Source organism: Salvelinus namaycush, chromosome 6 (assembly GCF_016432855.1).
Source record: "Salvelinus namaycush isolate Seneca chromosome 6, SaNama_1.0, whole genome shotgun sequence".
Taxonomy (NCBI): domain Eukaryota; kingdom Metazoa; phylum Chordata; class Actinopteri; order Salmoniformes; family Salmonidae; genus Salvelinus; species Salvelinus namaycush.
This window is the reverse complement of record NC_052312.1, coordinates 21,128,411-21,154,811: the sequence shown is the minus strand read 5'-3', so window position 1 is coordinate 21,154,811 and position 26,401 is coordinate 21,128,411. Positions and strand designations below refer to the sequence as shown.

Sequence of the window (26,401 nt, the reverse complement as noted above, 5' to 3'; positions counted from 1 at the left end):
CTATTGCATTTATAATGAAGGTTGACTTTCTCTGTCTCTGTCTCTGTGTCTGTAGTTCCCACCATATTCCTGGGTAAGAAGCCGAAGGAGAAAGATGTCGACTCTAAGAGCCAGGTCATTGAGGGTATCAGCAGACTCATCTGTTCTGCCAAGCAGCATCAAACCATCCTGAAAGGTACAGGAACATGAGACGAGGAGGGAGGGAGGGCGGGGTGAGAGAGATGACCAGTGAAATTGGAGAGAAGGCTCTGAGAAGGAGGGAGAGAGAGAGAGGTGAAATTATAGTGCCTCTCTAGATGCAAAATCTTTAGAAAGAGTCGACCCATCAGTAAAGATGAGGCGGAAGAGAAGGCAGGGGAAGGGGAAATGATTTATTGGGGATGTTGGAGGAAAGAGAAAATGAAGGAAGGGTTGTGTTAACGGACCTCTAAGTGTCTCTAAGACTCCGAAATAGCACCCTATTCCTAACACTGGGCCAATCGGGCTCTGGTCAAAAATAGTGCACTACTGTATATAGGGAATAGTGAGCCATTTGAGACACAGCCTAACGGCGCCTGCATACTAGGTTCAAACGTCTGTGCCCCTTGAAAGACCTTTGCTTGGAAAAACTAGATAAAAACTGCAATTTTACTGTTTCTCCCTCTTGAGACGCCGTATCAACATTGTAGCTCGTATGCACTTCCTCAAAGTAGTCAGAATTATTCAGAGATCAATCAAGAAATCTGCAATTCATTTGGACATTTTTGCAGAGGGAAGTCTCTGCCTCGCAATTTTACATCTAACTAAGATGTTTGGTGCAGTATTTCTCAAGTGAGAAAATATGCATGAGAACTCGTCGTCTCTCGTTGAATGACAACACACACTTCATTGAAGAACCCTGTCCATTGGTTCCCACTCCTACTAGGAGTAGTACTGTTGACCAATCACCGACGAAAGAGGCGTAGACTTATGCTACCGAACTATAAGAAAGAATGTAATATCCGCAAATGTTCTCAAATGCACAAACTGTTTCCACAGGGAAGCATGCGACAGGCTTAAGTGTTCCCTGTCTGAACAACAGTCATACTTAACCAGTATCTATGTGTCTCCTGTGTGTGTCTCAGTGTCCATAGACGGAGTGGAGTGGAATGACGTCAAGTTCTTCCAGCTGGCTGCACAGTGGCCCACCCATGTCAAGTATCTCCCTGTTGGACTGTTTGGTTACAACAAACCCCCCTCCTAGGGTCCACCCTTTACGCCCCGCCCAATCCCGTCCCACCTACGCACACAGACCCCGCCTCTCGGAACGCCGTGGCCACTAATATTTGTCAATTACGATGAAGGGTTGAGGGGCCGAATGTATTTGCTATGTTTGTCTTATTTATCTATAGCAGGGAGGGAGAGATGGGTTGGATATGGGGTGCAACGCTACTAGTCACTTTAATGAATTGAAATGGCCCTCTCTCTGTCTAGCGTGTGTGTATGAGGGGCCCACAGCACAAGATAACGGACTGCCGTTCAACTAATCCTAACGATGAGATGCACCCGCATGAATAACTCCCATTACGAGCCCTGACCCTTGACCCCTGACATCTGGACCCTTTAACCCTTAACTTTTAACCCTGACCAGGTAGTTCTCTTATCACCTTGAACCTGCCCCGGTGTCACCAAAGGCCAACCTGCATGCTGTACACTACACCACCACGTGCCAGTTATAACAAGAGTATCATATTATGACATGTTATAACAGTAATGCCATGGTTATTATGGGGTATGGAGGGGAACTTGGGATCCAAACTGTACATGTGCATGAAATGGAATGAACAACAGACAACACCTACAGTAGCAATGCTTTTTCTGCTCCCTAATGACATAAATGCTTTTTTGCCTCACCAATGATGTACAGTAAGTTGACATGTTATGCATATGAAGAGCAGAACATATAAGAAAAGGCTCTAGTGTTTCTTGTAACGACATTTGAACTCTCTGTGTACAGCGAGGGCGCCGACTTAAGAGCTCACTGTTTGCCCCAACTTTACTGAGAAGAGGCAATATTTCTGCTGTCTGTAAGGCTTGTCCCTTTATCAATCTGTTGTTGTTGTCAGCGTTGCTCTCTTGATGCACACTCCAATGTATAGTCCTCCTTCTGCTTGTGGACGTACAGTATATCACCTGTGTGGGGCTGTTGCATTCTGGGAATTGTAGGCTGAGGCTTGTGCTGAGGTTAAATTGGGGGACAGGAGCTGTGACCGTCATCTTCATCTTTTGCGATGCACTTCCAATAACTCCTCCCCCAGCGCTATAGTAGCTAGGTATCCTACTCCAAAGCACAATGTCGCACGCTACTAGTGAATTTTTATCCCTGTCTTTACCTGTCAAGGGTTGCAAAATTCCAGCAACTTTCCCAAAATTACCAAGTTTTCCAAAAATCCTAGTTGGAAGGTTTCTGGGAATTAGGAGGGAATAAGTAGGAAATCCGGAATCTCCCGACCTGGATTTCTGGAAAACATGCATTTTCCAGCCCTGCCTGTGATAGACGGGCAGCGTTCACTCCACTGAAATGGTTGGTGTGTTTTGTCTAGGGTGTTGTGAGGTGGCCAGTGTCCAGTGACAGGTGTGTTATTATGTAATGTGGTAAAACGAAAAACAATATTGAAATATCTATGAAACCAGTTTTATAAGTAACCCACGCGACACAGTATGATTGTTTTGTGTGTGGCCACGTGTTTGTGTCCCAGATGTGGTCAATATCGCTTTATGAGTTCTGTAGGCTGCGGTATCAGCGGCCAGACGTTTGCCTTGTAGACTGACACAAAGATAGGTGACACCAAATTACCTTTTAAGAGCTACCAACAGCTCTGGTGCTTTTAAGAAAAACTGAAGACAAATCATTTGTATCCAAAGAATTTGACTTAAATCATTGATTTTCAATTTAGTAGCAAAGTCTATGGTCTATAATGTACCTTCAAATTAGTACATTTTGAGTGAAATGGCAATGTGTTGTAAGCAAAACACTAGTCCTCTTGCGGTCTAAAATGAAAGCTAGCGAGTGTTGAGTAGCTTAGCCTTGTGTCACCTACAAAGTAACCTTCCCCATCTGTGCGGAGTGAAGAATTGTGACATATCAAGTATTACAATGCCAATGTCTCGATTTTTGCTGTTATTATTATGATTTTTGGGGTAACTTAGAGGTAGGTTTTTCAGCTTAGGTGTAACAGTTTTAAAAGTTGTTGACGTCATCACCTTGTGTAACTCAAATCTGTCCCTGTTCTCTTTGGGGGGGGGGGGCTTGTACAAAGGAAGGTTTTTGCACCAAGGGCTTCAAACTGATTGAGCGCATAAGTACACAGCTATGCATGTTCCACAAATAAGTCTGAATGATAGAATGTACGGATCTCAAACAACAAGGATGTACTTCAAAAAATCATTAGAGATATCATCTGAACTTAATTTGAATGTGCAGATAATATTCATTGTTAGTTTCTATTATCTCTTCTCAGTCTTGTCGACTGTCGACAAAAAGCTTTATTGTTTAGTAAACATACATTTTGGAAGTTTTAACACCATTTTATCAGTCCAGAATAGGGTTGCAAAGGGAGGGTATATTACTGGAAACTTTCTAAGTTTGCCAGTAAACTACCACCATTTTTGTAACATTCAAGGATTTTATGTAATTTATCACATCTAGTGGTAAATCATCAAATAAGATGATTTAAAAAAAAAAAAAAAAAAAAAAAAAAAAAAAAAATTATGGAATGTCAAAGCTGTAAAACATTCCTAAATATTAATAATCAACTTAGTGAATACCATTGGTGATTAATATGAGGGTTTCAGCATGAAATATCAACCATAACATTTTTTTACACACTTATTTATTTTACTATGTCAATATGCCTTTGTTGTAAATGTGATGGCAGTTGTGAAAAAAGTCAATAGTTGGAAGAGTTGCAGAGTAAATTAAGAATAATGCCATTGTTGATTAGATGCCTTTTTAAATTATTTTGGCTATTTTCTCTTGATCAGAGGGTCTATCCACTAGAAACTAATGGACATTATGGACAGATATGACAAATTAATACTATATATGAATTTAAAAAATGTAAATTTATTCAACTTTACATTTCCAAAGTTACCATCGATTGCTATAGATTCCGGTAACTTTTGTAAATTACTGGTAGCTTTACCCTAGTCCATAACCAGCTGTTAGTTCACTAGAATTTTTTATTTTTTATTATAGAACACAAACACACCATAATAATCTCTCTCAATTCCATAGTCAGTTGACCTTGTAACCTCTGTGAGCTTGAATACTTTGTGCAACTTCCCTGTGAGTATCAAAGAGAGATACGGCAAAAGGCAGTGGTACTCTTGAAAGCAGACCGTTTAAACCCTGCTTCTCATAGCAAGTGTCACTGCCCACCAGTCGAGGGCTAGACCCAGACCAATGCCTTCATGTGGACTTGGACTCTTAATGCATATTTTAACTGAGACTGTATTCTACTGTATGAATGTTATGTACAACATGGGTTCTCTATGGGAGGGACGTTTTTGCTTGAGGATAGTGACCTCTACCTGTAGCTACGCTACTCCCTAACCACAGATCTAGGATCAGATTACAATTACCCCCCCCTAGTTCTAACCATAACCATTAGGGGGATTAAAAGATATCTGACCCTGTGTCAGTGGTTAGAGGAGATTTATACCATCTCTGAGCAGAACAAAGAGGTCCAATTTCTCTATGCCTTGCAGCGTGTTATTAGCATAATAAGGAGTGTAAGATATGATTCTATTTGAACTCCTGTCTCTTCATAGGGGGATCATAAGCATTCACTGAATGGGACAAAGAAATCACTGCCAAGATGTCAAATGTTACATGGATATAACACCAAGCTGAAGCGGGGGGTGATGTAGATATGTGTTCAATGTTTTGTAATGTTTTTGGTGATAAAAACTTTGTTCCAAAGTAATAATTTTAATGTTGGAAACATTATTTTTCCACTATACATTCCAATGTTTACTCCTCTCTCTCCTCTCCCCCTGTTTCCAGTTCAGTCCCTTCTTTCACCTGTCGTACCATTAACGTGTTTGTTTTTCCTACCTTCTCTAGGCCTATTTGTCCTGTGTGGCTGTCTCTCAAACTTGTACCTGATATATGCGTACCTGTGTCTCTACCTGTATTGACCTGTAGTTACTGTGATGGTCTTTATGTCCACGACTAACGTATAGGGACAGCAGTTTTTGCTGACCATGTGACCCGACCAGGAACAACTCTGGGCCTTAGTTATAGAGTACAGGGCCCAGACTGTTTCCTGAAACGGGTCATATGGTCCTGAAACACTTCTGTCCTGGAGGGGAAGAACAATATGATCTATTAATATGAATAAATCAATTTAGCGATCAATACTGTCCTTCCTCTCTGCTATCATCACAATGTGTTTCAGAACAAATGGAGTGAGAGATCGAGAACAAACCGTAAGATATCTAGAGTCTCTGCCAGGATCCCACACGCTTTGCTTCTAATAAAGCCCATTTGAAAGGATCCCTGCTTGTAACATAGCACCCTATCACAGAAGAGAATCTGTTTTTGCATAACACTGCTTGGACTACACTTATGCTTGGTAGTAGTTTGAGGGGAGGATTCTGGCGCTTGAGAGTTTGGAGAGTAATTTTGCACATGCCATTGTTTCTTCAGCAGCTTTTTTGCCTTTTGTCTATAAACAGTAATAATGCTTGTACATATCACAACAGTACTTCTGTATTGTATCTTAGTCCTTGTTTTTTTATTTGAAATGTTTTGTAGTACTTTTTCATGATTATGTTGTCAATTAAACTGATGGAATGGGATGGAAAAGTGGAACTGTCGATTGTTTTTCTTTATTTTGTAAATTCTCCTGAGTTGTGTGTGTGTGCTCTGGTGCTTTTTCAGTTATTAATTTGAATGGAATCTAGGAATTAATGTAGCCTATTAAAGTTAAAATTAAGTTTTATTTAGGCTTCTCTAGACTAGTTATTATAATACACAGGTCTACATTAGAATGACAAAAAAACGTATTGTAAATGCTATGGTGATTAGCCACAGGGAATATCCACAACCCTACAAATAAATGTAAATTGTGCATCATCCTTTATTTTGATCTCCCATGTAACAAACAGGTGAAGTCGTATCGCCCGGTCTGGGCTGTGGATTGGAGGAGAATTCGAACAGCAGCCATTTTCGGGTCGCGACTGTCATTCTTCGAACACGCTTCTCAGATTGAGAACGCAGCGGTCCCGCACTCTCTCCAAAACAACTTCCGAGGAAGGATCGGACGATGTCGACTCACTTTGCAAACAGCGTTCCTGTATTTTGATCCCAACTCCCGTTGAAACCAACCGTCGCAAGACAAGAGAACATTTTGACTAGGCTCATTCGTGCCAGGATCGAATTCATTAGCTAATCAGCAATGCTAACATAATTGGTAACAATGTATTGCTTGGAATTCGCAAGCTTTTAGACGGCAGCGACAATCGGATTTAAGCAAAGTGGTGTTTCGTGGGCTATTTTTATAGCTAGTTCAGGAGACTGAATAACGGGTCACCCGGATCTTACCCGTGGGGCAACAGCAGGGGAGAACAGGTAAATAACGTTGTTTATCGTGATGTAACGTTACAGGCTATTACTTTCCTCACACCGACCTGAGACATTTTTTTTTACTGTTTATGGTTTTAGAGATTCATGGTGATATAGCCCACCGTAGGCATAGCTAAGTTTTTTTTGTGTGTGTGTATAAGTGTAGGGTTATATTATCCCCAGCCTTGATGTTATCGTTGATGTATACGAGCGTAGCTAACCCACTGACAACATGTGATGGAAGCAGAGCATCACAACAGTAGGTCGTGCCTTGTTTGAGCTCGAGGTAGCCAGGAGCAGCGCACTTATCTTGGGGAAATAGAACCGTTTCGATGAAGGTAACGTATGGCCGACACGAGGTCTTTTGAGTTTTTATTTTTAATTTACGTGTATGAGTTATATTGGAATATATTTTTGAGTCCAACAAAGAGAGAAACTAGTAAATCATAGGCTACGCCGACGTATCACTGCCTCTCCCCATGCTCGTGAAATGTATCACTACCAAAGTTCTACCGATGTTGCCAATCGAGCTCGTCTTGGTTCTTTACATTGTTTTGATGAGCCATCGCTTATTGTAAGTGCTGAGCAAACTGTTATTCTTAGTCATCGTGAAACAGTATAGAGACAGACTTACACCCCACGACCGCATCCGTGCAGAAAGACCTTGCAGCAGCATATTTCTCGCTGGGCCTCGCTCAAACCTGCCAATGTTTACAATACTGTTGGAGTGCTTTGTAGGACCTGATCCTACGTGTGAGTGTGGCAGTTATCGTATATACTATAGTATGTATATCTTATAATACAATAAGTCTCTCAGACTAAATGTATTTTATTTATGTGTAACGCTCTCTATCCGTCACCTTCATTGATTCTCCCCCATTTCTTGTCATCCTGCGAGGGGGGCGAATCCTGGAGTGTGTCGGCCCATATTTTACTACTTAACACTAATTGACAATTTAATGGATCGATGATAACACCTGCACATTGCCAAACGTCACGTACAGCTTGTGAGAGGCTTGTTAGCTGTGCCTGTGGCAAAAGGATAAGAGATCGCTCATATTGGTGCATTGCGGTCAATGGATGGGGTGGGCGGAGTGGTGGTGTTGATGGGGGCCTCCTGGCGGCGGCGAGAACAGAACAGGTGCTCGTCCAAAGTGGAGAAGTTGCAGAGTAGTGCATTTCTGATCACTCCACCTGCAACGATCAGTTTGTTTACATTAATAATTAAATTATTCTATTTAGTCAGTTCTGTCCTCTCGGGAGATAGAAAAACGGATTAAGGCAGCGCCACTCAAACTATGTATAGAATAGGTTTGGAACCGAAACGCTTACAGTTCCTTACTTCATTTTCTCAAGATCAAAAGATTAGTCCAATTGGAGTAGAGGCATAGGGTCCAGAGAAATGAACTGTGCCTTGGTTGGTTTTTGGTAACAGACTGAACAGTTGTGTGAACAAAATATCTTGATTGGGCATCATTTATTTGGAGGGATTTTCGTCCTTTTACGCTCAGCCTTGCATATATGTCATACTTGTAATAATCTCATCAGACATATTCTTGCTGTGTCTTGTAGTTTTCATCTCTATATGCTGTATACAGTGCCTGCGGAAAGTATTCAGACCCCTTGACTTTTTACACATTTTGTTAGGTTACAGCTTTATTTTCAAATGGATTAAATCTCCCCCACAATCAATCTACACACAATACCCCATAATGACAAAGCAAAAACAGATTTTTAGAATTCAGACCCTTTACGCAGTACTTTGTTGAAGCACCTTTGGCAGGGATTACAGCCTCGAGTCTTCTTGGGTATGACGCTAGAAGCTATGCACACCTATATTTGAGGAGTTTCTCCCATTCTTTTCTGCAAATCCTCTCAAGCTCTGTCAGGTTGGTTGGGGAGTGTTGCTGCACAGCTGTTTTCAGGTCTCTCCAGAGATGTTCGATCAGGTTCATGTCCATCCTCTGGCTGGGCCACTCAAGGACATTCAGAGACTTGTTCCAAAGCCACCCCTGTGTTGTCTTGGCTGTGCGCTTAGGGTCGTTGTCCTGTTGGAAGGTGAATCTTCGCCCCACTGTCAGGTCCTGAGCTCTCTGGAGCTGGATTTCATGAAGGACATCTCTGTACTTTGCTCCGTTCATCTTTGCCTCGATCCTGACCAGTCTACCAGTCCCTGATGCTGAAAAACATTGCAACAGCATGATGCTGCCACAACCATGGTTCAACGTAGGGATGGTGCCAGGTTTCCTCCAGACTTGTTTCTCATGGTCTGGGAGTATTTTTAGGTGCCTTTTGGCAAACTCCAAGCGGGCTGTCATGTTCCTTTTACCGTGGAGTGGCTTCCGTCTGGCCACTCCACCTTAAAGGCCTGATTGGTGGAGTGCTGCAGAGTTAGTTGGGAGAACCTTCCAAAAGGACCTCCCATCTCCACAGAGGAATTCTGATGGTCACTCAAGAGCTCTGTCAGAGTGACCATCAGGTTCTTGGTTACCTCCCTGACCAAGGCCCTTCTCCGATTGCTCAGTTTGGCCGGGCGACCAGCTTTAGGGAGAGTCTTGGTGGTTCCAAACTTCTTCCGTTTAAGAATGACGGAGGCCACTGTGTTCTTGGGGACCTTCAATGCTTTTTTGGTACTCTTCCCCAGACCTGTGCCTTGACACAATCCTGTCTCGGAGCTATACGGACAATTCCTTCGATCTCATGGCTTGGTTTTTGCTCTGACATGCACTGTCAACTGTGGGACCTTATATAGTCAAGTTGTAGAAACATCTCAAGGATGATCAATGGAAACAGGATGCACCAGTCAAAAGTTTGGACACCTACTCATTCAAGGGTGTTTTATTTATTTGTACTATTTTCTACATTGTAGAATAATAGTGAAGACATCAAAACTATGAAATAAATAACACATATTGAATTCTAGTAACCAAAAAAGTGTTAAACAAATCAAAATATATTTGAGATTCTTCAAAGTAGCCACCCTTTGCCAAGAGTGTGCAAAGCTGTCATCAAGGCACTCTCTCAACCAGCTTCATGAGGTAGTCATCTGGAATGCATTTTTTCGTAAATTTTCGTAAACAACCGCTGAATTGCAGAGCGCCAAATTCAAAAATAATACAAAAAATATTTATAATCATGAAATCACAAGTGAAATATACCAAAACACAGTTTAGTTTGTTGTTAATCCACCTATCGTGTCAGATTTTGAAAATATGCTTTACAGCGAAAGCAATCCAAGCGTTTGTGAGTTTATCAATCACTAGACAAAACAGTAAGAACAGCTAGCCCCAAATTAGCATGGTCACGAAAGTCAGAAAAGTAATAAAATTAATCGCTTACCTTTGATAATCTTCGGATGTTTGCACTCACGAGGCTCCCAGTTACACAATAAATGTTATTTTTGTTCGATAAAGATTAGTTTTATAACCAAAAACCGCCATTTGGTTTGCGCGTTATGTTCAGAAAACCACAGCCTCGTTCCGGTCCTGAAAGGCAGACAAATTCCAAAAAGTATCCATAATGTTAGTAGAAACATGTCAAAAGTTTTTTATAATCAATCCTCAGGTTGTTTTTAACATACATAATCGATACTATTTCAACCGGGCGGTAACCTATTCAATAAAAGAGAAAGAAAATGTCGAGCTACCCCTCTCGCGCGCAGGAACCTATCAAAGGACACCTGACTCGTTTTGATAAATCTCTCATTTTTCAAAATAAAAGCCTGAAACTATGTCTAAAGCCTGGTCACAGCCTGAGGAAGCCATTGGAAAAGGAATCTGGTCGATACCCCTTTAAATGGAGGGGCAGGCAATGAAACAGGCATACATATATTTTTTTTAAAGGCACGTCCAGGTTGGATTTCCTCAGGTTTTCGCCTGCAAAATCAGTTCTGTTATACTCACAGACAATATTTTGACAGTTTTGGAAACTTTGGATTGTTTTTTATCCTAATCTGTAAATTATATGCATATTCTACGATCTGGGCCTGAGAAATAGTCTGTTTACCTTGGGAACGTTATTTTTCCAAACATAAAAATTCTGCCCCCTAGCTGAAAGAAGTTAACAGATGTGCCTTTTTAAAAGTACATTTGTGAAATTTCTTTCCTTAATACGTTTGAGCCAATCTGTTGTGTTGTGACAAGGTAGGGTTGGTATACAGAAGATAGCCCTATTTGGTAAAAGACCAAGTCCATATTATGGCAAGAACAGCTCAAATAAGCAAAGAGAAACAACAGTCCGTCATTACTTTAAGACGTGAAGGTCAGTCAATCTGGAAAATTTCAAGAACTTTGAAAGTAAAAACCATCAAGATCTATAATGAAACTGGCTCTCATGAGGACTGCCACAGGAAAGGAAGACCCAGAGTTACCTCTGCTGCAGAGGATACGTTCATTAGAGTTACCAGCCTCAGAAATTGCAGCCCAAATAAATGGTTCAGAGTTCAAGTAACAGACACATCTCAACATCAATTGTTCAGAGGAGACTGCGTGAATCAGGCCTTCATGGTCGAATTGGTGAAGAAACCACTACTAAAGGACACCAATAAGAAGAAGAGACTTGCTTGGGCCAAGCAACACGAGCAATGGACATTAGACTGGCGGCAATCTGTCCTTTGGTCTGATGAGTCCAAATTTTTGATTTTTGGTTCCAACCGCCGCGTCTTTGTGAGATGCAGAGTAGGTGAGCGGATTATCTCTGCATGTGTGGTTCCCACCGTGAAGCATGGAGGAGGAGGTGTGATGATGTGGGGGTGCTTTGTTGGTGATACTTTAGAATTCAAGGCACACTTAACCAGCATGGCTACCACAGCATTTTGCAGCAATACACCATCCCATCTGGTATGCGCTTAGTGGGACTCTCATTTGTTTTACAACAGGACAATGACCCAACACACCTCCAGGCTGTGTAAGGGCTATTTGACCAAGAAGGAGAGTGATGGAGTCCTACATCAGATGACCTGGCCTCCACAATCACCCAACATCAACCCAATTGAGATGGTTTGGGATGAGTTGGACTGCAGAGTGAAGGAAAAGCAGCCAACAAGTGCTCAGAATATGTGTGAACTCCAGCAAGACTGTTGGAAAAGCATTCCAGGTGAAGCTAGTTGAGAGAATGCCAAGCGTGTGCAAAGCTGTCAAAGGCAAAGGGTGGCTACTTTGAAGAATCTCAAATGTAAAATATATTTGGATTTGTTTAACACTTTTTGGTTACTGCATGATTCCATATGTGTTATTTCATAGCTTTGATATCTTCATTATTCTTTTACAATGTAGAAAATAGTATAAAGAAAGAAAAAAACATTGAATGAGTAGGTGTGTCCAAACTTTGACTGGTACTGTATGTGAATGGGGTTTTTCTGTTTAATAAATTAGCAAACATTTCTAAACCTTTTCGCTTTGTCATTATGGGGTATTGTGTGTAAATTGCTTAGGAAGTTTTTTGATGTAATACATTTTATAAGGCTGTAATGTAACAAAATGTGGAAAAAGTCAATGGGTCTGAATACATGGCTCTTCCTCAAACTAGCATCAATTCCAAGCTTTCTGTACAAGATTAGGAGTATGGTAACATGAGACCAGTCCCTATCTAACCCCTCTCTCCCTTCCTACAGTGTGTGTGAACCCGGGTTATCTCCACCATGGTGTACCCACGCAGCGAGGAGGCCCTGGAGCGCCTGACCCAGGATGAGATAGTGCTCAACACCAAGGCTGTGATGCAGGGCCTGGAGACCCTCCGCGGGGAGCATGCCCAGCTCCTCACCTCCCTGCTGGACTGCACACAGCCACCTGCTGCCCAGGAGAAGTCAGGCCTGCTGCGTAAGAGCCTTGAGGCCATCGAACTGGGCCTGGGAGAGGCACAGGTAGGAACGAGATGAGGGATGTGGAGTGAAGAGGGTGAGGACTAGCGAGGCAGAAGAGAAATGGAAGAAGAAAGAGGGAGGGCACAGGGGAGTGAAAGAGACAGGGAGTGGGTGAGCGGAAGAGGCTCAGTCTTGAGACGTAAGGGATGATAATGAAATGATGGGAGAGTGGAGGTGAATGGAGAGGGGGAGGATGCTGGTGCTCGATGTGGGTTATTGCTAGTTCATCATACGCTGTGACTAAGACTTGAAGGAGAGGATGAATTTAGATTCATGCCTCATAGAGCGTGAGGAGGGTGATTCATCAAGAGGATATGAGAGTTGCTCCTGTAGGAAGGTAGCGGTGGGAATCTGGGTTGCGTACAGATGGTCTGATATAACATGAACGGCATAAAAGAAGGTCCCTGAAGACAACTCCCCACCCTCTTTTGAATAGACCAGACTATAATAGAAGGATTGTCCTCCATGAAGGAGATTCTTTGCACTGGTTTTGGAACAGGTTACAACAGTCACGCACACAGTCCAAATCCCAGGTAAACATTCTGCAATGCTCCTCACTTCTTCCTAGCCTGGTTGTCCACGCTAACGTACAATGTCGTCTGGCCCCCAAGCTAGCCGCTTCCCCTTTTTTTGTTTTAGTTTCATTCCTGCAGCGTTCCTTGTTTATTTGAACCCCCTCATCCCTCTCTCGTTTCCCTCTCTTGCCGTGTTGTCATTGAAAATAAGAGCTGGTTCTAACCCCCCTCCCCCCTTGTCCAGGTGATCATTGCCCTGTCGGGCCACCTGAGTGCGGTTGAGTCTGAGAAGCAGAAGCTAAGAGCCCAGGTCAGACGACTCTGTCAGGAGAACCAGTGGTTACGAGACGAACTGGCAGGAACACAGGTAGACACACTACAGCCAAATCCACATTACGTGTATATACAGCACTGGACACGGCATCATTCACTCCAATGTTAAAGTCTTTGTTTTCAGACCTCGGTGGTTAAATGTTCTGGGGCTGTTGGATGAGTCCATATCACCCACCTACACAACCGACTGTGTGGGGTGTGGACTCATCTCAACGTTACGTTTGAGGGTGGTCAACATTTTTGGGATTTTGGAGTATACGATCACTTTAAGCCTTTCCAATGCATGACGTTTCCAAAGTGTCCCCTCCCTCCTTCCCACTCACCTCTCCCCCCCTCCCCCAGAGCAAGCTGCAGTGTAGTGAGCAGAGTGTTGCCCAGCTGGAGGAGGAGAAGAAACACCTGGAGTTCATGAACAAGATCAAGAAGTTTGACGACGACGTGTCTCCGTCTGAGGAGAAGGCTGCAGGCGAGACGTCCAAAGACAGCCTCGACGACCTGTTTCCCAACGATGACGACCAGGGACAAGGTAGGACGATTGATTGGCCGAGGAGAATCCCCATTGAGGGGACCCGGTAGACATGGGGTTAACCCCCTCCGCATCTCCCCTCCAGCCCAGCCCAGCGGAGAGGCGGCGGCCCAGCAGGGTGGCTACGAGATCCCGGCCCGCCTGAGGACCCTCCACAACCTGGTGATCCAGTACGCCTCCCAGGGGAGGTACGAGGTGGCCGTGCCCCTCTGCAAACAGGCCCTGGAGGACCTGGAGAAGACCTCCGGACACGACCACCCCGACGTGGCCACCATGCTCAACATCCTGGCCCTCGTCTACAGGTGAGAGGGGAAGGAAGGGAGAAATGAGAGTGCGGGAGATGGATGGAGTGCTGGACGGGTGAGGTGAATAGGTGAATAGGTCAAGGGACGGCTGGATGTACTCATCGAAAAAGATGATTGGGTGCGGAGAGGATGTGTGGATAGCCGGGTAGAAGAATGAATTGAGACTTACTGCTTAATTATGGTGCTTGTGCAAATCTTCTTACCTGGAATTATATTTGTGTTCCAGGGACCAGAACAAGTACAAAGAGGCAGCCCACCTGCTGAACGATGCCCTGGCCATCAGAGAGAAGACTCTGGGGAAGGACCACCCTGCGGTGGCTGCCACTCTCAACAACCTGGCCGTGCTCTACGGGAAGAGGGGCAAGTACAAGGAGGCTGAGCCCCTCTGTAAGAGAGCCCTGGAGATCAGAGAGAAGGTACACAGAATAACACTCATGATTTTACTTGCATTTGTGACTCAACATGTGTAGTGCCCAGAGAGAACTCTCATCTCCTTTCATTGTAGCTAAAGTAAGTCTTCATGTGTGTCTCTCTGCCTGTGGTGTTCAGGTCCTGGGGAAGTACCACCCTGACGTGGCCAAGCAGCTGAACAACCTGGCCCTGCTGTGTCAGAACCAGGGAAAGTACGAGGAGGTGGAGTATTACTACAGACGAGCCCTGGAGATCTACCAGTCCAAACTAGGAGCTGATGACCCCAACGTAGCCAAGACGAAGAACAACCTGGTGAGGGGAATGGGGAGGGGGGAGGAATATGGAGGGGGAGGGGGGAAGCAGGGAGGAAGAGAGAGGTGAAGCGGGAGGGAGAGAGAATATTCTGGAATACCTCAGATGCTCATTTAGCTGAATTTCCAGTATAGGGCAGTACAAATTAATGCAGTCTAATCTTAAAGAATTAACAGTTTTGGGAAACTTTAAACGTGATATTTTAATCCACAGTTTTGTTAATAGATGTACATGCTTTTATGTGTTGATGTGAAATGTTTGTCATTTAAACCTGTGTACGTTTCATCTTTTCTCTTTAGGCTACATGCTACCTCAAACAGGGGAAGTTCAAGGATGCTGAGTCTCTGTACAAAGAGATCCTGACCCGAGCCCACGAGAAGGACTTTGGCTCAGTCAACAGTGAGTCTGCTACAATCACATTGACGGACTAGGCCTGCGTCCCAAAATGGCACCCTATTCCGTATAGTGCACTTCTATTGACCAGAGCCCTTTGGGAATAGGGTGCCATTTGGGACACTGCCTGGTTCTACATTTACCACCACACTAGACCTACCGACTCTATGAAGTCTTCATTCTGGCCACGACTGCCCAGTAAACCCTGTGGTCATTGGCTGGCCGTGCGCGGCCGTGTCCTGACCGGTCAGTTCAGGAGATCGGGGCTAATCGGTCGTGCGTGGAGCGGCTTAATTCACCACTGTGTCCAGATCACTGCCCTTAAGCAAATCAAACACTTACTTACTCAGAACAGCACAGTAGAGGGCTTTGGCGTTGGTTAGCTAGCATGGCACACACCAGCATAACCCACTTTCTATCCCCCCCTACACAAGTTAAGTGTGTTGATTTTATGGTTTAATTAGTGAAATGAGCACACACTGACATGGAGAGGTTAAATCCTATGAGTAATATGCCATAAATCAATCCATTTGATTTTAAATTCAAATCCCTTCTTTTTCCAGTGAGGGGAACACCTACATTCCTACACGTTTTGGTCCATGCAACAAGATATATGAATGTACAAATAAAACAGTGACACTGATAAACCCCCCCCCTATATCTTCTGTTCTCTTTTCAGATGACAACAAACCTATCTGGATGCATGCGGAGGAGAGAGAGGAGAGCAAGGTAGTTTACAGTATGAACCTGTTGTATGGTGAACTGAACCACGGTCCTGTTACTTGATGACCCTGTCCGGCTATTAACTCTGATGGATAGGTAGACCTAATAGGACTGAGAGGGAGAACGTTCATGTAATAACGGAGGCTTTATAATAAGGTCGTAATTTGTCTCTACTGCTGCTAATAGTCCAGCGGCTAAGCCTAACGTTTTATGGCAACTGTGGACTTTGTGGTAAAGGCACCAAATTACACAAACGGCTAGGATAAGTCCCTAGTGTTTTTAGCTATAGTGCCATCGCAGTTGGGGTTTTTTTTGTCGTCACAAAGGCATTTGGTTAAAATGGGTTTACCTGTCTCCTTGCTGGACATAATGCATTACTATGGGATTTTACCTTGAGAGACGTGTGCAGTGCAGGTTTGGTGTCACATTTCTTGAAATTGACAGAGTATGTTAAATCATGTCATTGTAAGCAGCAGACTTCAGGGAAAACTTAACTTTTTTTTTAAAATACCCGCAGTCAACTTTTGTAATGCGTTAAGAGATGAAGCACGTTCTTCATTTCACCCTTCACATTTTTTTACATTATGAAGCTTCTAGTTCCCCAGAACAGTTGAGCCAGTCATGTTTGTTTGTAAATAGCACAGCAGGTGAAAGCTGGAGCATGTGAGTCCAGCTGTGTATTGACAGGGGTCGCTCTTTATATTGAAAGTCAAGTGTTTTTTGTTGTTGGGTTCAATAGAGTGATCAGGGACGTGCAACTATAGTTTTTCTTCGCAAAAAATACATTAAAGTGCAACACATTCGGCGTAAAATAGCTTCATTTTCATGATCAGAAGTGGAACACTATTTGGCTGGCAGCCGCAAGTAAATTAGTTTTTTCCAAAAACGATGCAAAGGCCATCATATTTCTGATCGTTATCGTAGAAATAATGTAGCCAGCTACGTGTGTTAAGGTTTTGCTTCACTTTTACCGGAGGTAGGTTGGCTGCACGTCAGTCAGAGCGCTGTCTGCTGATACAATGGCCGTTGGTGAATCCTCATCTTGGTGGAGAAGCGCAACCGAAGCACAATGCGTCTGGCGCTCAGTAGAAATGACAATAAACAAGCATTTTAGATCTGCGTTTACGAATTGCAGCATGAGATTACTTACGCCTGTTATCTTCTTTTTTTTCCTGCGTGAAAAATGAAGAATTCTGCGTTAACCAGCAAGTTAAACTTAGGGGTCGCGTTATCTAAGTAAGTTGCTGAATTAAAGTGACTGGGCATCATATTGTGTAAGCTTTCTGCCGTGTTTGAGAAGTCAAAGCCCTTTGGATGAGTTATCTGTACAGCTGCTGCTGCTGTGTAGTGATTGCCCTTGCATTTTTCTCTCTGTTCTTGCCCTGACTGCTCCTCCCCCATCTTTTCCAAGCAGAGCAGGCCCTTTGCCCTAGTGGCTCCATTCGCTTGTAAATGTCCAAACTCACCAAAATGACATTCAGTAGCTCCTACCTATATATGTTTAACTATGAGCTGGAATGCCTGTCTTTGCGATTCTTTATTTTCGTTTGCGCACATGAGCATATTTAGCTAGCATATTTAGCTACCTTGGAAATTCGCTATTGTGCTAATTTTGTTTGCATCCTGGTAACAAACGCCAAATTGTCTGTCTTTGCGTTTTTGCGCCCCCTTGTGGACTAAACCAGTAATACCGTAAATCCCAGAATGAGAAAAGGACGGTATGAAAGTCTGGAAACCGCCTAACCCTAGTTAGGTCCCTTGATACCAATTAAGCAATGATTGAATGCCTCAGCGTATCTGAACATTGTTGCTTCCCGACACCTTGTAGAATCCACGCCCCAAAGAATTCAGGCTGTTCTGGAGGCAAAGGGGGGTCCAACCCAGTACTAAAGTGTCCAATGTGTATATGTGGCACGTTTGAGCCATTTTTTTTGTGTTCGCCAAACTCCACTACAAACATGCTAAGCCATCATTGGGCTGCACGTACCTATTATTTTTTAGATATGGCCATGTGACACCTGTCCAATATGGCCCCACAGAGCTGGTGGCCATATTGGAAATATAAAAGATCTGCAATGGCACTATAGCTAAAAACACTTCTAAGGACTTGCCCTAGTGGTGTTTGAAATTTGGTGGTTTTATTAAAAAGTCCACAATTCTTTCCCTTAGTCGCTGGACTATAACTGCCTGCCTCTGCATCCCTCTCTCTCTCTCTCTCTCTCTCTCTCTCTCTCTCTCTCTCTCTCTCTCTCTCTCTCTCTCTGTCGCTTGCTCAGGCGAAGAGGAAGGATGCTGTGCCCTATGGAGAATATGGGAGCTGGTACAAGGCCTGCAAAGTTGACAGGTAAGAGTTAGTATTCCAAATCCATTTTAATGTGAGAAATACAACTCAGTGTTCTAAATCATATTAATGTTGTGCTTTAATGATGTATGGAAGTCCAGAAAGGACATATGAATAACATGTCTCGATCACAACTTCTCATGATCACTGCATAATAAAAGTTGCTTTTTCAAGATTACGAGATAACCAAAAGTACCGTGCTTCATTCATTCATTCATTTGTTCACATACACAATAACCACTTCCTCAAGGAGCCCAGTGGCTGCATTGATCGCAATGCACTTGTGGGGGATTTAAGCCCTGAACAATGCCTGACAGGCAGCCTATTCTCCCAGGCAGCGTGCTGCCCTAAGACCACAGCCAATTTCATGCAAGGAGCAACGCAGCTAACTTAGCTAGTCTTGTTAGCTTGCATAATTGATATGTGTATAATTATAAGGGACATATTTACATTTACAATGGGGAGCTCCTTTCCTGACAGGCTGATCAGATTAAATTTCAGCTTTAGAGGCTGATAAGACAGGATGCTGCCTTTTTTTATTCTGTTTTATAGGTAAGGCTCCTTGTAGACAGCCAACAATGCAGCAGCCTGAGACAGCTATTGAATCTGATCAGCCTGCCAGGAATAGAGCACACCCACTCTTGATCATATACATATTGCACTGACTGTTAATATGCCTGTCAGAAATGGGGCCGACCCACCCACTCTGTAAATGTAAATACTATCCAGGAAACATGAAGTGTCCATTAAAATTATACACATGTCAGTTATGCAAGCTAACAACCAGCATAGATAACAAGACTAGCTAGCTAACTCGATCACTCACTCGCAAGACTAGCCAAGTCTTGCGTTTGGCAGTGCATGCGTTTGGCAGTGGTCTTGGGGGGTGGCACACAGCCTTGGAAGCAAAGCTGCCTGTCAGGCATCGTTCAGGGCTTAAATGCCCCACGAGCTCTTAGCTCAAGGTAAGGGACATTTAGCTTCCTAACATTCTTATAAACTGATAATGAGCTCCAAACACAAATGAAAGCTTGATGTTAGCATGAAATGTACCATCCCTTGTAACAATCAATGAAATGTATGTGCTGATCGACCATGGGCTCTGCTGTCTCAGCCCATACTGTCAATCTCATCAATACATCCACTCCTATTTAGAGTTTCTTTCGGGATCTCGATGTAACAACTTTTGTAATGTCGTGATCATGAGATAAATAAGTTGTGATCTCGAGGGAATATTTTTTTTATTCAAACAGTATGTCCTCTCTGGACTTCCGTAATGACATGATATTGGCGTGTACTTAATTCCTGTTAGCCCAACGGTCAATACCACCCTGAAGAGCTTGGGGGCGCTGTACCGCAGACAGGGTAAACTAGAGGCAGCTGAGACACTGGAGGAGTGTGCTACCAAGACACGCAAGCAGGTACTGCACGATCACTGACGCAAGCAGGTACTCTACAATCAGTCAAAAAGCAATTACTACACAATCATTAATAAAGCAGGTACAAGCACTCGGATACACTGGCAGTGCAATTACCCTCGGTTGTGGTCTAGAGCCTTAAAGCTCTGAATGCACTCTGTTTTAACCCAGCGGACATTTAGAATGAATCGTCTGTCTCCCACTCTATCGCTCCCCTCTTTCGTCCCCTCCTCCTCTCGCAGGGTATAGATGCCATTAACCAGAGTAAGGTGGTGGAGCTCCTGAAGGATGGGGCCCCTGGAGGGGGGGAGCGACGTCAGAACCGGGAGGGTTTTAGTGGTCCCCAGCGGGGGGACTGTGAGAGAGATGATGGAGCAGAGTGGAATGGGGTACGAAACCTCTGTCTTTGGGGGAGGTTGGGCTTTTATGGGGATGCATATACAGTTTAATGTATGATGAAAAGGCGTACAATCACATGTCATTTACTCCCAAAGTATCGGGGAATTAGCTAATTATATAAATTATAAAACAGTATAAACAAGCTGACATCGTTACTAAACCTGGATGCATTCAGCAAAACACCACAAAAAAAATGCAAATAGCTAAAATAAAAAAATCTGGTGTGATGTTTGTCCAAAACATTGATAGAAGACATGATAAAAGGTTTTGAAAAATAATCAAATACCTCAAATGACTTTTGATTTAATGTTTTGAGGCCCATCCTTGACGGGGTGTGTTTGTCTTGTTTTCTCAGGAGGGTAATGGTTCATTGCGTCGGAGCGGCTCCTTCGGGAAGATCCGCGACGCCCTGCGCAGGAGCAGTGAGATGCTGGTGAAGAAACTACAGGGCAGTGGCCCCCAGGAGCCCTGCAACCCAGGGTGAGAGAGCGACTGTGTCCCTAGCCCCGTCACTGCTCATACCGTGCATGAAATAGTGTTTCCCTCAGGGTTTTTTCTTTGGTGGGGAGCCGACAACGCACCGTGGTTCGTAAAACTGATAATAACAATCAAGCAAAATCCAAGCAATGACATTTTTATTTTTATTGAAGCCTAAAAGATTGTCTGCGTGATCCTTAGGATGACGAGAGCGAGCTCTCTCAACTTCCTCAACAAGAGTGCAGAAGACCCCTCACAGGTACCAGCAGCACACGGTTAACCCCCCTCACTATCACATATGGTTATTAATTAACCTGTTAGTTATGAGCCAAGGACTGCTGACACAGGCAGAGCACAAACAAGTCCTGAGTTATACATTGAGATGAAAGGATTAGACTTGGACAGTTTCAGATTTAGTCTACATGATTCTAGTGTTTTTTTTTCTTCTTCGTTATCACTCTTGGAATATCCCTCCTGACTCCCTCCCTCTCTCCAGGATGCCAACACGGGCCTTTCGGAATGCAGAGGACTGAGCGCCAGCAACGTGGACTTGTCAAGACGCAGCTCCCTGATTGGTTAAACAGACAGGAGGCGGGACCAGGAGGAGGAAGGGCCAATGAGAAGAAACTGTTGGCCGTCCGATGTGATCAAAACACACTTCAGGTCCAACACTCGCATTCAAGACATTTTCTGAAGAAAAATTATCGAGAAAAACACGACTTGACATGGCTTTTTTGTGACAAATCTCTGTGTCGACCTGCTTCACTGTATACTTCGCTGGCATCAAACAGTACAGAAAAATAATATTTAACACGGCATGCTGCATACTAGAACATGGAATGTTTGCACTAATTATGGTGACTGAGGCATAGCATCATAACAGAATAGCGAGTCATTATTATTGCAACATGACAGATGTCTATCCTAACTGCCTGGTACTTCTGGTGCGGACACTCGACCTTAGAAATCAGAATAGAACTAGTTTACCTGTCTTCGAGAAGCATCACACTCATTGATTACTAGTGGCATGAATACTGCAAACGCTAACAACCTGTTCAATAGATATCACAGTGCTAGAGCGATATAAATCATATATGTTTTTAAGACGAGTTGCAAGAGGTATGAACTACAGCTGTTAGAAGATCCAGCAAGGGCAAAGACTGTACACAATATTTTTGGGATGATGAAAATAATCGGAGTATGTCTGTATTTACACATCAAATGGGAGAAAAACAGCACTGACCAGTTCAAGCTCACTATTTTGCCTTCTGAATTTTTGTTATGTATATACTGGTTTAAGTTATTTCATATTTCTTTCTTTGTATATAGCACAGACAGTTTTTGTTTACACTTGTTAGAGCATAGGAGGACCTTTGTTGGGGAGACAGATGCTGGAAGAATGTCAGACAAGTGAAGAGAAACCGGGAGTAAATAAACTCAACGGACAGTTTGTTAGATTACCCCTCTAGTCGGACCCACCCCCTTTGCCTCCAGAACAGCCTGAATTATTCGGGGCATTCCACAAGGTGTCGGAAACGTTCCACAGGGATGTTGGTCTGTGCTGACGCGATGGCATCACGCAGTTGCTGCAGATTGGATGGCGGTACATTCATGCTGTGAACGGCCCATTCCATCTCGTCCCAAAGATGCTCTATTGTAGAGGTAGGCAACCCTGTTCCTGGAGTGCTGCAGGGTTTTTATCCAACTAGGCACCACATCTGACCAACTGAGCTAATTGATCAGTTCAGCAATTGCCCAAATTCAACAGACCTGGACTCCCAGGTCAGTTAACTCAAAAACATGCCCATCCGTGACAATGATTAACAGGTTGTGCGTTCCCAAGATGCCGTTCTGCGCACCAGTGTTGTACAGCGTTGTTATTTGTCTCTTTGTGGCCCGCCTGTTAGCTTGCACGATTCTTGCCGTTCTCCTGTCTCGTCAACGAGCTGTTTTCGCCCACAGGACTGCCGCTGACTGACGATCATTCCACGCTCAGTGGCTTAGGTCACTCGTTTTGCCCATTCTAACTTTCATTCGAACAGTAACTGAATGTCTCGATGCCTGTCTGCCTGCTTTTTATAGCATGCCACGGCCACGTGACTCACTGTCTGTAGGAGCGATTCATTTTCGTGAACACGGTGGTGTACCAAATAAACTGTCCGGTGAGTGTCGAACAGTGAAAAGACAAACGGGGGAATATAGATTAAAGAGGAGATCAAACAGGGGGGAATATAACTTCTAGTCAAATGTATTACTTAGTCTCATTTGACATCAAGTGAAAATTTGACTTATGCCAAAGGTAGGATTTCCCCCGAAATCTATAGCCTGATCTGTCCAGATTTGTTTGCGTTCTAGCCAACTACGCTATCGTTTGTTGCCTTGCCAGACAATTCTGAACTTGATAACTAAGGCTGTTTACATAGGCAGCCCGATTCTGATATTTTTCCCACTAATTGGTCTTTTGACCAATCACATCAGCTCTTTTCACATCAGCTTTTTTTCAGAGCTGATCTGATTGGTCAAAAGAACAATTAGTGAAAAAAGTGAAAAAAGTGAAAAAAACATATAGAGCTGCCTGTGAACACAGCTCAATTGGCGGAAGCACAAACAGGTGGCGGAAGCACAAACCGATTTGAGACCAGGTTCATATTCATTGGGCACTAAACTGAAGAAAATGGACTGAAACATAAGACAACCTGGACTTTTCCAATAAGAAATGCTCGTTTTCTGTTGCTCAAAAGTTTTGCTACGATGTGCGCTAATGAATATGAGGCTAACTTAGTTCTGCTCAGTCCTGGGGGGGAAATACTGGAAATGCTGACATTGGACAAACAGTGCATCTCAGTCAGTGTAGCCCTTAGGCACGGCCCGGTACAATCTCCAGACACACTATAAATGGAATGCATGGACACAGCCACCACAGCACATTACTCCAATCAAATTAGATGTCCACGTAGTTGTACTGCTCTCTGGTTAGTTTAGCGAGGTACCGTATCTGTTTCTTTAAGAGGTTAGCGTCGGGCGAACAGTATGTAACTATCAATGCTTCTAGTTCTTGTAACTTCTCTCTCTTTCCTTGGTTGGCGTTTATACTGAATACGTGAGCATGATCTGTCCATCTCTTTTTATATAAAACAATGATTCCTTATCACTACTGTTGATTGGAATGATTTCAGATCGGTTCACAGAAAATGGCTCTAGGATGATCTAACCAATGACAGTCCTCTCACCAAACGTTGTCATCGTTAGGTCTATTTTTGTCTGTGATTGGCTCCAACCTCAGGTGAAGATGTGCAGGTTATTGTTGTTGAACACTGAATGGTTGATTTAAATGTTGGGTTTTACTTTTATCATAGGAGATGGGAGGGAGGAGCAGGAAGGGGGGGGTTGAGAGAGCACTGTGTTGTGTTGGCTCTTTAATTGTTTTGTTTGTAAGACTGATACCAAGAGACTTGGCCACAATGTATGTTACTGTACGTCTTTGAGAATGAGGGTGGTCTTAACGATTAGCATCTTCTGAATGTGTTGCTAGTGCTTTGTCATGGGTGGAATAGGGATGGGGACGGGATATATATTTTTACTTGGTGGGGAGAAATGACGGAACAAAGGCTAAAGTGTGACAAATACAGACTAGCAGAGCTGAGGAGAAAAAGAAGACTGGCGACAGGAAAAAGAGATGTGAATCTCTGTTCGGCAACAAGTGAGAATTGGTGACTGAAAAGAAATGGCACGTTGGAGAGAAGTATTGGGGGGAAAGTGCTTTGCATCATTGCAGCAAATAATGTACAGAATTGCCCATGTATGACCTCTGTCACACGCACTCAAACTTACTCTCAACGTGTACATGCGCATTATCTCAAACACACACACACATACATCCCCATGCTGTCTAAATATGTAGAAGTTAGTGGACTGTAGTCTGTAGATCTCTAAAGAGGCTGCATTTATACACCGAGGAATGTTTAAAAGGAAAACACACATACCTAAATGCAGTATATTTCTCTTCCAAATATATATATACATACCACATGTAGAAGTAAACACCCCTCGCCGAGTCAGTGTGTTACTATGGGATCTATAGAATGTAGCCGGGGGGGGTTGTTATGTGATGCACTCTACTTCAGTATAGCGGATCTCATTGTTAAGGGGCCCACAACCTTGTATATTTTATTAAAGGTTCAATAAAGAAAACCTCCACTTTTCAAACTGATCCTGATCTGTTTGTGTGATGTCATTTCTTTTGACACAATGAAACGGCTTGGTTTGAAATGCACATCTCGCCTGCTGGAACATAAGAGATCAAGTTGTACACCATGTCAGCCAACAAACCAGTGTGACATTTATTGGATAAACGATAATGGTGGACCAGGCTTCTGGTAAGTATCAAGTTGACGTGTGTGTGTGTGTGTGTGTTCACATTCTGGGCTGAGGGTGTTACTCAGTGGCTTCCTGTCACTGTTATAAGCCTACAGCCTCACATGAGGAAATCAAATCCACCAGTGTGCTTCTGAAGAAAAGGTTGAGAACAGAAGCCACTGTTCAGTTGTCACGGTGTCTTTTGAACGAGGACGGGAGATCGGGCTGCTAAGATGGAGCCTTCTGAGCCCGGGAGGTGTAAACTAGACTGTATGGACTCTGAAATATCAAGTAAGGGGGTTTCCCTCACCGAAAGTACTGTGCCGTGTCTCGGTAGCCATGTTTGTCTGATTTGAACTTAGTACAGAAAATCTAGTATGTCAATATGCTCTGTTATTTTGTTCACTTCTTGACAAGCTCCGTGCCTGTGAAGTACATTCAGTTGCTGTGTATGTAGGAAATGTGCTATATGAATACATGTTATTTGTAGTGTACCTATGCATCCATGATCCATCAGTACTTCTGTTCCTGACGTCTTTTAATTCTCTCCTATAAGTGCACAGCCTTATTTCTGTCATACCTCTCTAGCGCTATCTCTATCTGCACCTATAGGTTCTCTCTCCAGGATGTCAGTGACCCGGTCCAGCCCAGATACCCCTGATCGACCTTCCCACCCCGCGGCCCCCGGGCCCCTCCAGGCACCTCTCGGCCCTGCCTTGGTCCAGTTCCAGCTAGGCCTCTTCAGGGAGGTGGTGTGGGTGCCTAGAGGGCAGCTCAGCTTTCGCCACGCCAAGAGACTGGCGGCAGAGATCATAGAACGCAAGGTAAACATCCCCAGCCCCCAGTCAAGAATGGTTTAGCCAATTCCTTTAACTATTGGTGTGATGCAACACAGTAGCTAAAATGTATTTCTCTGCCTCTCTCTGTCTCTCCCTCTCTTTCTCGCTGTCTCTGTGTGTGTGTGTGTGTGTGTCTGTCTCTACCACACCTCAGTGAGCGATAGCCCTGTTACTATGTTAGCCAGTGGGGCTGCTGTGTGGTTTAGCTGTGTCTGCAGCTTACTTTCCAACCACAGCCTCTCCTCCTGCATCTCTCTCTCTCTCTCTCACACACACAAACACACACACACACACACACACACACACACACACACACACACACACACACACACACACACACACACACACACACACACACACCTGCTCAAGCTATGGTAAGGGTACAGGTTAGGGGTTTGGGAAAATAGGATTTTGTGGGGACTGAATTGTGTGTCCCCACAAGGTTAGTTATACAAGTGTGTGTGTGCGTGCGCATATGTGCAATGTACTGTATGTACGTGTCTGTGTAGGTGTCTTTGACCATGGTACTTGCCTACGGAGCAGAAACAGGAACTGTCCCTCCCTACCTGCAGGCTATGCTCAAACCCTACACCCCAACCCAAGC

General features: G+C 43.8%; 2 protein-coding genes across 4 annotated transcripts in view; both read left to right on the top strand.

The window, feature by feature from the left end:
- The window catches only part of LOC120049769 (phosphofurin acidic cluster sorting protein 1-like), a 63,573-nt gene extending 59,846 nt beyond the window's left edge, over window positions 1-3,727 (top strand). The window contains exons 23-24 of the mRNA XM_038996173.1: window positions 56-175; window positions 1,104-3,727. Of these exons, the coding sequence (XP_038852101.1) occupies window positions 56-175; window positions 1,104-1,222 (239 nt within the window). The 3' untranslated portion in view covers window positions 1,223-3,727. The remainder of the gene's footprint in view (window positions 1-55; window positions 176-1,103) is intronic.
- Window positions 3,728-6,191: 2,464 nt separating this feature from the next.
- LOC120049767 (kinesin light chain 2-like) lies at window positions 6,192-24,800 on the top strand. 3 transcript variants are annotated; one of them, XM_038996170.1, is made up of 15 exons: window positions 6,192-6,595; window positions 12,201-12,449; window positions 13,209-13,331; window positions 13,640-13,823; window positions 13,909-14,125; window positions 14,355-14,544; window positions 14,678-14,851; window positions 15,151-15,250; window positions 15,924-15,973; window positions 18,244-18,311; window positions 19,621-19,729; window positions 19,969-20,115; window positions 20,481-20,605; window positions 20,804-20,861; window positions 21,099-24,800. In XM_038996170.1, exons 2-15 carry the CDS (start codon window positions 12,228-12,230, stop codon window positions 21,180-21,182), a joined length of 1,851 nt encoding a protein of 616 aa, XP_038852098.1. In that variant the 5' UTR covers window positions 6,192-6,595; window positions 12,201-12,227; the 3' UTR covers window positions 21,183-24,800. The 3 variants fall into 3 exon arrangements, with proteins under 3 accessions (XP_038852098.1, XP_038852100.1, XP_038852099.1); XM_038996171.1 differs by lacking the exon at window positions 6,192-6,595 and adding an exon at window positions 6,844-6,927; XM_038996172.1 differs by lacking the exon at window positions 19,969-20,115.
- The last annotated feature ends 1,601 nt before the right edge of the window (window positions 24,801-26,401 follow it).